Raw genomic sequence first — 12,179 nt, 5'->3', positions numbered from 1 at the left:
TTCCCATGCCAGGCCTTCCCCATGGAGAGAAGCAGGAAGAACTCCTTCCAGAAGCCTTCTCACCTGCCCAGCCCCACCCCCAGCAGGCTCTCGCCTCAGGCGATCCCAACGTGCCCCCTTTTACATCTAAGAAACAGAAGCCTCAGAAAGGGCACCACTGAGGCCTCCCCTAGTCACAAGTCTGCTGCTGGCTGGGAGGTCCGGCTGGGTGCAGGGGAAGTGGGACCACCCATGGGGAGTGAGTAGGCACAAAACAGGGCTGGCAGAGCCCTCAGGGGGCAGGGGCTGCCGGGGTAGCTACAGTGGGGGTGGCATCCCTAAAAAAACCGAGACCAGGATGCTGCAGCCAGAGGAGTTCACTGGTCCAGGAGCATTTGCACAAAATGTCTGAGCCGGGGGCCAGCACTGTAGGCTTTACTGGTTTTGTCTAGTCTTCTCTGGGGAAGTGGGGGACGACAGCTTAAAATGGATTTTCAGCAATAATGGACCCCCTCCCGAACTGCAACGCAAGAGAGAGAGAGAGAGTGTCACTTGGGCCTTGGTGGGAAGGTCAAAAGAGAGGGGTGAGCCCAGAGGCCTCTCCGAGGAAGGCCCTGGGGCTAAGAGGGCCTCTTCCTGCCACGCGGGTGGGCGGCTGGTGTTCTGTTGTGTGCATTCAACACCAGGAAGCACGGGGTGCTGGGGAACCCCATTTCCTCATTCCTGGCTTGATGGAGGTGTCCTGGGCCCAGAGCTGGGGCCATCGGGTTCTCAATAGGGAAGATACTAGCCTGAGCATTTCCAGTGAGGGTGAGGCTGTCTGTGCTCTGGGTGAGAAGCCTCCTAACGCTAGGACGACATTCTAGTTCCCTCTTTGAACCCAGGTCCTTGTCCCTGCCCTGGAGCAGGCTGAGGTCTTGAGGTTGAGACATCACAGCCCACCCATCCCCCAGCCAGTCCCTCATTCCACTGTCCCCACCCCCACCTGGCTGTGTGAGGAATGGGGCCACCTGCACATCATAGCATGGCCCCCTCCTGGGGGAGCTTTGGGCCAGCCTCACTTACTCTTTCTCAGCTCCTTGTGGCTGAGGGGACACGTTTGGGGGCTGGAGAAACTTCACCTCCCCTTCAATGGTGGCCCTCTTGAACCCTGGCTTGCTGAAATCAAGGTAAGGGTGAGGGAAGTGCTTGTCTTCCTGCTTTGAAGCATCCTGCAGCTCCCTGGTTTCTAGTGGTTCCTCTGGTGGCTTCTCTAGCGCCTCCCGCGTGAGGTTTTCCTGCTCTGGTTCGTCCACAGTAGGCTGGGCAGTGTGATCCACAGTGGGCTCTGTGGAAAGCGTCATGGCCATCTGGAGTGGGGCTTTGATCACATGCCCTGAATTGGGCAAGTCCATCCTGCTGGAGGAGGCCATGGCCAGGGAAGATGCGAGGTTGATCAGCTCTGCCAGGCCGATGGTTTGTGGGGAGGGGGACGGCTGGGGGCTTGGAGGCTGCTGGGAGCCTTTGTCTGGAAGAGCGGGCTGGGCACTGGGGGCCTGGCTCTGCTTCTGGGAGCACACAGTGTCCTTGGGGGCCGACGGCTGGTCTGGGTGGCAGGCAGTCTCTTTTGTGCTCTCCTTGATGGGCTGCGTGCTGATCGCCTGTTGCAGGCTGTGTTCTGAGGCCTGGACGGACTCGTCTGCCCAGAAGAGGTGTTTGGAGGTCTGCACACAGATAGAGCGGTGGTCGGTGGATAGCGGGTCCTCCTCTGTGGTACTCAGGTAGCTGGAGTTTGACCTCATACTCCATTGGCTGATGTCCCGCTGCATTAGCCCTTCTATGTAGGGGTGGAGTGACTCTGTCTTATACCCCTGCGGCTCAGGGTCTTCACTGAAGGGTTCCAAGTTAACCACCTTCACCTTGGGCTCTGTGTCCAGCTTGGCCGCGGGCTGGAGCATGACAACCGGGCGCATCTCTGGCTGCGGGAAAGGCTTGGGCTTCGGTTCTGGCTCCAGTTCTGGGTCTAGGCGTGGGACCTCTTTGTCTGGGAACTCCAGCTCTAGCAATTCTTTCTCCAGCTGAAAGGTTTCAACAGAAAGCTGAGGAGGCGCCTGCCCCCCCAAAGTCCTCCCCGACACCCATTCCCTGCCCTGCCCCCCTCACGCTTCTTCTCACTTCCTTTCCCGCACTTGCCTCTTCCAAGTGACCTGCCTAGGGCAGGGAGGCGGTGTGGGCAGCTGGTGAGGGCGGGTGTACGCGCTTGTGCTGACACTGGCCTGGCGCCAGGGTCCCAGAATTGTCCAGGGTAGGGGCTGGTCGGGCTTTAGAGAAGACAGGCCCCAAAGAGCTCTGCCCATGGACTCCCACCTCCCCATAAGATGTGATGCTGCCCATTGTTACCTCCATGTCATCTTCCTCTTGTACTGGCTGGAACTGGTTTTGGTTTATGCCACCCCTAAGACAGAAGGAGACAGAGTGGGTGACAGGGCTCCATGGGGTGTCTTCAGGGGATGGTGTCTGGAGCCCTTAAGGCCCCCTGCCTTGTACACGAGCTGGCAAAATGCCCTCAGCTCACTCCCCTGTCTGTGCCCACTCCCACCAAAAATTCCAGACTCATTCTCAAACTTCAGTGAGTTCTGGAAGTGCCCAGAGAGCTGGCCAAGTTGCCCCCTGCCACCCGCAAAAGAGGGATACAGTTGGTTGGAGGTGAGGCCCAGGAATCTTCATTTTAATCCAGCATCCCAGTGAGCCAGTGCCCTTGAAAGCGGCTCCCTGAAAGAAAAGCCCAGAAAGAAAAGCCCAGAGCAACGCCCTCTCTGGGACCTGCCCGCTCTCAGCTTGGAAATGCAGGGGTGTATATGGAGGGTGCCCTTGGTTCCTGTTGGTATTTTGCCATCATCTTGGCCGTCGCCTTCAGTGCTCAGCCACTATGACCCCTCTCCTTCCTTAGGCAACTGCCCACCCTTCCCTTGGACAGCTGTCCTCAGAGAAAGGCAGCTCTAAGGGGTCAGGTCCCATCCATGTCTTGGGTGTGCCCCACCACCCCTCAGTCCTCCTCCAACGTCAGAGGCTGGGGGCAGAAGCAGAGGAGGATAGGACCCCCACCCCCTGCTGCCTTTTGGCCTGGATGCTGCCCTTGGGGAGATTTTGGAAACGGGCAAGATAGAGGGAGATCCTGGGTGGGTACACATGAAAACCTCACAGCCATGGCAGCTGGTGAGGGCTGGTGATCTTGGAGGGTTGGGGAGAGGTCCTACGATGATGGGGGGGGACTAGTTCTCACTGTGTATCCACAATGTCCACCGACTCCTTGTCACAGCAGGGAAATCCATTGGCACCTGGCAGGGAGAAGGAGGTGAGGGCAGGGGAGCTGCAGGCGGGGACAGTCCCCGAGGGGTTCTGGAGTCCGGGCTGGAGGTGCTGCTCCAGCCACCCCCTCCCTCCCTGTCCCTCACCTAAGCCCATGTGCCGTCCCCTCGCCCATCCTCGCCAGGGTCACCAGCCCTATCCTCCACGTCTGCTCCCTCCACCTTCCGTGATCCATCACCGTCCTCCAGTAGGGCGAATACTAACCGCGGTCACTTCCGTTCACTGAGGGCTTCTAGCCCAGGTATTGTGAGGAGCACTTTACATGCTTCCGCTCATTGAATCAACACAGAAAATGAGAAGAGGTTCACTTGCCCAAAGTCCTTCAGCTGATCATTCAGGAAGTCAGGACCTGAATGCAGATTTCACTCAAGAAACTCTTTGCTCCCCTGTCCCGCATGCCGTCCTACCCTGGAGCCTACAACTGTGTGGGGTTCCCCATCACACCCCAGATGAACTTCACCTTTCTCCATTCCTGCCCCTCTGCCCCCTTTCTCCACTCTCTCTGGCCAGGCTTCAGATTTGCCATTCACTTTAACCCTGGCCTCTCCTGCCCTGAAATCTGTCCTCTCTTCCCCTGGCTTCTCACACCCTCACACCCTGGGGTCATCCATCTCCAACTCTGGGCCAGAGTTCTCACCCCAGGTGCTTAATTTGAGGTGATGCTGACACCCGTCTGGTTACTGATGAGCTCCAGTCATCCTCTGCAGGAGAGACTGACTCCTTGGGGGAGCCCCCCCACCCCGCCCCAGCCCCCTTCCTGGAAGCTTGTATCTTTTATTGCCGAAGCTTCTTTTTCATCTTTTGGGGATAGGAGCCACCAGGCTGTCCCATTCTCTGCTCCCCAGCGGACTGGATAGAAGTTGTTGGTGGGGCCATCGTGGCAATGGGCAAGCTGAGTCCCTACGAGCCTGGAGTGTGGCAGGAAGTGACAGCCTTGGCTCTGGCTGAGAAGGATTGCTCCCGGGATTAGACCAGAAGGATTAGAATGTACTGTGGCCTCTCCCTAGAGATGTAGAGGCTGAAGAGTGTCCTTGAATGGCTGGTGTTGTTCCTGGGATTTGGCTTCCTCCATGTTCAGCCTGGGCCTGGTATCCAGAGTGCTGGGCTAAGAGTACACCAGGGACAGTGTACTCACAGTGGTGGGCTCAGTGGTCTCTTCGGAACCCATCACCTCCTTGACCACCACGCTTCCTTCAACCATCCCTTGGCTTTCTCCCCACGTCTCGCTTCCTCTGCAATTCTACCTGCCCCAAGTGCTGCTGTTCCTCAGGCTTCTGACGTCAGAGCCTTCTTTTGCTTGCTTTACAAAGTTTCCCTGGGAAATTTAATCAACACCTGCAGCCTTAACCCTTCCATAAACAGCAACTGGATATGGATAGAAGGGGAGAAATTATTATGGTGTAAACCTCATTGCAGCACTGGGGGATGGAAGCAAAAGTCTGAGGTTGATTCAACTTGGGGCCTCTGTACCCAACTTGGGGATGTTCTATTAGGGATTCAAGTGACATTCTGTAGTGCGTGAAATCATTTCAATTTCCAATTTTGGGTTGCTATTATATAGAGATGTATTGATCTCATATCCTGTAACCATCCTAAAATCTTATTAGTTCTAGTAACTTTTTTTAGATTCCATAGGGTTTTCTATGTAAACAATAATGTTCGTGACTCAACAGTCTTACTTCTTCGTTCCCAACCTGGATGTCTCTAATTTCCTTTTCTTGACTTATTGCACTGAGAATCATCTCCAGTAAAATGTTGAAGAGAATTGAGAGTGGACATCCTTGCTTTGCTCCTGAGCTTAGGGGGAAAGCATTCAGTATTTCACCACGAAGTATAATGTTATAATTTTTCTCATAGATGCCCTTTATCAGGTTGAGGAAGTTCCCTTCTTTTCCTAGTTTACTTAATTTTTAAAGAGGAAGGGATGTTGGATTTTATCTGATGCTTTTTCTGAATTTATTGAGATTATCATATGGTTTTTCTTTTATATTCTGTTAATATATTATATAAGTTATATATAGCATATATTATGTTAACATATGTTACATATTATTCTGTTAATAATTCTTTTATAATTTGTTTATGGTGAAATAAATAGATTTAAAAAATTATTTATTTATTTATTTATTTATGGCTGTGTTGGGTCTTCATTGCCGCATGCGGGCTTTCTCTAGTTGCGGTGAGTGGGGGCTACTCTTCGTTGTGGTGCGTGGGCTTCTCATTGCAGTGGCTTCTCTTGTTGAGGAGCACAGGCTCTAGGCGTGCGGGCTTCAGTAGTTGTGGCACGTGGGCTCAGTAGTTGTGGTGCATGGGCTTAGTTGCTCCGCGGCATGTGGGGTCTTCCCGGACCAGGGCTCAAACCCATGTCCCCTGCATTGGCAGGCGGATTCTTAACCACTGTGCCACCAGGGAAGCCCTAAATTGATTTTTTTAGATGTTAACTCAATCTTGCATTCCTGGGACAAATCTCATTTGATCATGATGTATTATCTTTTTATACGTCGTTGAATTTGATTTGCTAACTTTCAAAAAGGATTTTCACATACATGTTCACGAGGTATATTGGTGTGTAATTATCTTTTCTTATTATGTCTTTGTTAGGTTTTGATACGCTGGCCTCATAGAATGAGTTGAGAAGTATCCCCTCTTCAATTTTCTGAAACAGATTGTGTAAAATTGATATTATTTCTTCTTATTTTTGGTAGAAATCACAAATGAAGCTTGTGGACCTGGGCTTGGAGTTTCCTTGTGTGAAGATTTTTAATTACAAATTCAACTTTCAAAAATAGATACAGGGCTATTTAGCCTATCTATTTCTTCTTTTTTATTGTGGTAAAATATACATAGCATAAATTGCCCTTTTAAAACTATTTTTAGGTATACAGTTCAGTGGCATTAAGTACATTCACATTGTTATGCAACCAACACTATCCATCCCCAGATTATCTATTCTTCTTGAGTCAGCTTTTGGAGTTTGTAATTTTTTTTTAAAGGAATTTATCTATTTCACCTAAGTTGTCAAATTTTTTTTATTTTTATTTTTTTATTATAAGTTGTCAAATTTATTGGCACAATTTCTTCCTAATATTCCCTTGTTATCTTTTTCATATCTAAAGAATCTGTAGTGATATCACCTCTTTCATTCCTCATGCTAGTAATTTTTGTCTTTCTTTTTTTCTTGTTCATTTTGGCTGGAGATTTATCAATTTTGTTGGTCTTCTTTTTTTTTTTGTGGTACGAGGGCCTCTCACTGTTGTGGCCTCTCCCGTTGCGGAGCACAGGCTCCGGACGCGCAGGCTCAGCGGCCATGGCTCACGGGCCCAGGCACTCCGCGGCATGTGGGATCTTCCCAGACCAGGGCACGAACCCATGTTCCCTGCATCGGCAGGCGGGCTTTCAGCCACTGCGCCACCAGGGAAGCCCTGTTGGTCTTCTTGAACCAGCCAGAGATATGTCTGATTCCTGTCTGGTCACCCTAAAGTGACATCTGCCAGGCAATAGGCTCCTGAAGTCATAGGTTCCCAAACAGCTTTTTATGATTTCACTATTACACATGAACAACCAAGCATCACCAGGCATTTGAGAAAACTGCTAACATAGGAGTGACAGACCAAGAGAAAAAATCACTCCAGAGTATGAGAGGTAATTTGAGAAACTGAAGGAAACTTAAAAATTCTGATCATCTTCAGAGATTCAGAAATGAAGATATTCAACAATATATATTGCATCCAGAAAACAAGAACAGGATACTATTTTAAAAGAATTAAGAAAAGAAAGAGCTTTTTGGCAAACAGAATTGGAAAATAAAATACAGAGAATATTCCTAGAAAGTAGAACCAAAATATCAAGACAATGTGAGAGAAAAGAATCAAAAGGAAATCTAGGGCTTCCCTGGTGGCGCAGTGGTTAGGAATCTGCCCGCCAATGCAGGGGACACGGGCTTGAGCCCTGGTCTGGGAAGATCCCACATGCTGCAGAGCAACTAAGCCCGTGTGCCACAACTACTGAGCCTGCGCTCTACAGCCTGCGAGCCACAACTACTGAAGCCCACGTACCTAGAGCCTGTGCTCCACAACAACAGAAGCCACTGCAATGAGAAGCCCGCACACTGCAATGAAGAGCAGCCCCCCACTCATCGCACCTAGAGAAAGCCCACGTGCAGCAATGAAGACCCAATGCAGCCAAAAATAAATAAATAAAATAAAGTTAAAAGGAAATCTAATTCTGGGTTATAGAAAGGGGATTCAGAAAGAATGGAGAACATGGAGAAGAAAAGAGAAATCAATATTTCCCTGAGCTGAAGGATGTCATTGGCTTAAAAGTGTTTACTGAATGCCCAGCACTACAGATGTCAAAAGATCTTTGTTGTAAAAGTTCATTGCACCAAGAACAAAGGATTCCTAAATGTTTCTAAGTGGAAAAACAAGTCACCTACAAGGGGAGGAGAATCATACTGGCAGCAGAGTTAGCAACAAAGCTTGTCTTTAAAATTTCTGAGGAAAATGGTTTTTAACCTAGAATTCTATATCCAGCCCAACTATCAATTCAGCCATGGAAAACTCAGAAAATTTACCTCCTCTTTTTTTTTTGAGGGGGGGGAGTTATTTGAGGATGTGCTAAAGCAAAATAAAGGTGTAAAACAAGAGAGTCAGGAATGAAATAATGTGTCCACCCCCGGAAAGAAGCTAAGTCCCAGATGTTAACTGTATAGAGGCCTACAACCAGTACACATTTGTGCAGGAGAATAGAGGATCCTGGGCAGTAGGTCTCTGAAATAAAGAAGACCTGACAATGTAGTTGGCTAGATGTAGAGGTTGAAGAAAACAAAGAGTACAAGGAAAAGGCCACTAAAAACTCCAGGAAAAACAAAAAGCTGTATGAGAAAGAAAAGGTAGTTGTGGTACCTTTTCTGGCCCTGCAGTGAACAGTTGTTATGTAGTCACAATAAGGTAAATCCTGCTTATTAACTTTCAACTTTTAGAATCAATATATAAACAAAATTTGGAAAACATAATTATGGTTATGGGACAATATGAATGTTACCAACCTTGATATTAAAAAAACAGAAATACAGGTTAGAGGCTTTGGGAGGTGTAAGGCAGGGAGGAAAGCTGAAGGGAAAGGTAGAGTCACTACAAACTTCATCTTACTATGTGTGTTGTCAAAAGATATTCTCTAAAGTTGATGAAAAAATAAAGATATAAGTATATTAAATTTACAAAAGCTATCAGCATATCTAAAAACAATTGAAGTTGGGAGGATGGGGGAGGGTGGTGCCATTAGAGCAAGAAAGTGGTAATGTCTAGAGCTGATAAACCAAGAAAAAGCCTGTGAGCTTGTAGAGAGATAAGAAGGTAACTAGGCAGAAAAACTGTTCACATGAAACAAGTGTGGTTGCTCTGAGGAGTGAGGCTGGGGGTGTGTGGTATAGGGGATTCTTTTTTCTCATCACTGAATAACCTCTTCAGTACTATTTAACCACATGCATATATTTCTATGATAAAGTTAAAAGAAAATGTTGAGCCCCAGGTACTGGCCAGGCACTGTGCTAGGGGCGGAGGAGATAGTGATGAACATACACAGTCTCTGCCCCCTTGGAGCGTTCAAGCCTGTGGCTGTGACTGCAGGAGACCCTCCAATCTCTATTTCTTACTCTCACTTCTCCTGAGTTCTAGACTCAAACTGCAATCACTGATTACACATTTCTCCTTCAGGGGGCCTCAACTTCACCTTGTCCAAAACACTACGGATTCTTTGTCAAAGCCTGGAATTCCCCTGTTTCCTATTGTGACGTTGCTCAGGATTCGCCTCTTCCTGAAGACCTCCCAGATTCTACCTCGAGGTGCAGAGCTAGGGACTCCTCGTCCAGTTGCCCCCACCCCACCCCACCCCTGCGGACTTCTATCTAAGCACACAGCTTCTTTCTGACCCTCAGTTAGAGGTGGGTCGGGTGCGTGGGCTTCTCACTTTGAATCTCTGATCCTCTACACAGAGAGTCAGATATAACGTGGATGCTTAGCAAAAGTCTGTGCAAAAATATGGTTTCCTTATCCCTCTCACCCTGCCGAACCCTGCGGTTTATCCCCCATTTCTGACCTCAACTTCACACCCTGGTGTCCAGACTCTAGCCTGGCCAACACGGTTCTGCGTGTCTGACCTGTCTTCCTTTCCAATCTCTCATCTCTCGATAACCTTCTCTGCCTGATTCATCCTTCATCCTATCACCCCAATTAGAGACCTGGGTCATTTGTGACCGTCTCACTTCCCCAGCTTCTGGCTTTCCCACCACTGCTGTTGCTGACCTTCTCTTCTGACACCAAAGTCAACACAAACCCAGGACTCACTACCTCTCAAAACTCAATTCTGAGTGCTTTGCACACAGTCGATCTTCAGAGCCACTCTATGCACAGGTGGCCGCGACTCTCCCCTTACAGATGAGGAAGCTTGCACAAGTCACACAGCTCTTAAGAGCAGTACCATGACCTGAACACAAGTCGGACTGGTTCCAAACCCTGTGGTGCTAACCATTGTGCTGTCTGAAATTTCTTTAGGCCTCTAGATGGACCACTGAACCATGTCCCCCCACCCCCATCCCCACTGGGCATCTCAATGACTGCAGAGTGAGCCTGCTGCTTCACCCCTGCCTCTGCTCACGTCTAGACTCTAGGGTGGCCTCAAAGATCCTGCATGGTCTGACCTCTGCCTTCCTTTTTCATCTCCTGGTATCTAGTTCCTTGCCTTGCCCCAAGCCCAAGACACCCTGGAGCATGGCAGGGTCTTTTGTGCCCCAGTGCCTTTGCACAGGCTATTTCTGATACTCAGAAAGTCTCTCTCCTGACAAAATCCTACCCATGCCTGACAGCCCAAATCTCCATTGTCGTCATCTCAGTGATAATCCTAGCTATCCAACCTACATTTTTTTTTTTTTCAACCTACATTTTAATTTTTAGTTAACTCATCAGACTCAGGGCCTAGCACAATGCTAAGCCCTTACAAATAATAAATGCTAGAGAGGGTGCGGAGAAAAAGAAACCCTCCTATACTGTTGGTGGGAATGTTCTCACTATGGAGAACAGTATGGAGGTCCCTTTAAAAACTAAAAATAGAGTTACCATATGATCCTGCAATCCCACTCCTGGGCATATATCTGGAGAAAACTCTAATTCAAAAAGATACATGCACCCCAATGTTCACTGCAGCACTATTTACAATAGACAACGCATGGAAGCAACCTAAATATCCATGGACAGATGAATGGATAAAGAAGATGTGGTATATATATATATATATATATACACACACACACACACACACACACACACACACACACACAATGGAATATTACTCAGCCATTAAAAATGCTGAAATAATGCCACTTGCAGCAACATGGATGGACCTAGAGATTATCATACTAAGTGAAGTAAGAGAGACAAAGAAAGACAAATATCATATGATATCGCTTATATGTGGAATCTAAAAAAAAAGATACAAACAAACTTATTTACAAACTAGAAAGAGACTCACAGGCACGGAAAACAAACTTATGGTTACCAAAGGGAAAGTGGGGGCGGGGGGGTAGGGATAACATATACACACTACTATATATTAAAATAGATAACCAACAAGGACTCACTGTATAGCACAGGGAAGTATACTCAACATTTTGTAATAGCCTATAAGGGAAAAGGACCTGAAAAGAAAGATATATATAACAATTACTGTGCTGTACACCTGAAACTAATATGACATTGTAAATCAACTATACAATTAAAAACTAAAATAGGACTTCCCTGGTGGTGCAGTGGTTAAGAATCTGCCTGCCAGTGCAGGGGACACGGGTTTGAGCCCTGGTCTGGGAAGATCCCACATGCCGCGGAGCAACTGAGACCGTGAGCCACAACTACTGAGCTCGCGTGCCACAACTACTGAAGCCCACGCATCTAGAGCCCGTGCTCCACAACAAAGAGAAGCCACCGCAATGAGAAGCCCGCGCGCCCCAACGAAGAGTAGCTCCTGCTCGCTGAAAGCCCGCGCACAGCAATGAAGATCCAACGTAGCCATAAATAAATAAATAAATTTATAAGTAGATTTATAAATAAATTTATAAAATAAAATACTGTTCTCTGCTGAGATTAAAAAAAAAAAAGAAAAAAAAAGAAAAAAAGAGTAAGTCCTGAAGGGGTTGCAGTAAATGTTGCAGGAGTGATTTAAGTTGTTTGCATCAATTTGTTTGCCTTAGGCATTTGGGACGGCGCGGGGGTGGGGGTGGGGGCGGGAAGCTGCTCTCTGGTAGTTGGTTCTTGGCACGTTTTGAAGGCTGGCCTATGTCCTCCTGGGAGAGAAGGTCTTGAGAAGAAAGCCTCCATTTCGGGGGAGGGGGGATCTGAGCCCCCATTATTAGAAACCTGGGAGATCCAGGGCCCTGAGGGGCAAACATCTTTGCTTGCTGGTACGGAGAAGAGTGCAAAGCACAACGGATGCGCTCAGTAAACATCTGTTGAAGCAGATTGCTTTTCCTTGCACAAACTCCAAGCATCAACCAGGAACAACTTGATTTGATTTGGGGGTGGTTCTCGGCAGTTTGGGATAATTCATGTGTCGTTTCTGGGCACAGGGCCACTGCTCTTTCTGGGTACCCTGAAGCCCTCCAAGAACCCGCCGGGTCTGCAGCCTCCACCCCTCGGTGTGCACGTGTGTACACACACGCTTGTGCACCGCGCAGGGCCAACGCTGGGTGGGTGTGGTGGTCAGGGTAGCACCGCCCCTCATCCTCGCTGGGATCGCGAGGGTTTTGGCCTGGGTCGACCTTCCTTTCAGGCGCCAGGCAGGGGCCCCGGCCAATCCCCGCCCCC

At 48.5% G+C, this 12,179-nt stretch overlaps 1 protein-coding gene across 1 annotated transcript in view; it reads right to left on the bottom strand.

Moving 5' to 3' along the window:
• Nucleotides 1-414: 414 nt before the first annotated feature.
• SPATA32 (spermatogenesis associated 32) overlaps nt 415-12,179 on the bottom strand; it is a 12,568-nt gene continuing 803 nt past the window's right edge. The window contains exons 2-5 of the mRNA XM_024760773.1: nt 3,242-3,296; nt 2,359-2,413; nt 1,045-2,036; nt 415-499 (exon numbers count right to left, since the gene is read on the bottom strand). Of these exons, the coding sequence (XP_024616541.1) occupies nt 415-499; nt 1,045-2,036; nt 2,359-2,413; nt 3,242-3,296 (1,187 nt within the window). The remainder of the gene's footprint in view (nt 500-1,044; nt 2,037-2,358; nt 2,414-3,241; nt 3,297-12,179) is intronic.

Source organism: Neophocaena asiaeorientalis, unplaced genomic scaffold (genome assembly GCF_003031525.2).
Source record: "Neophocaena asiaeorientalis asiaeorientalis breed wild unplaced genomic scaffold, Neophocaena_asiaeorientalis_V1.1 scaffold30, whole genome shotgun sequence".
Classification (NCBI taxonomy): Eukaryota; Metazoa; Chordata; class Mammalia; order Artiodactyla; family Phocoenidae; genus Neophocaena; species Neophocaena asiaeorientalis.
Note: the sequence above shows the minus strand (reverse complement) of the source record. Positions and strands in the feature narration are given on the sequence as shown.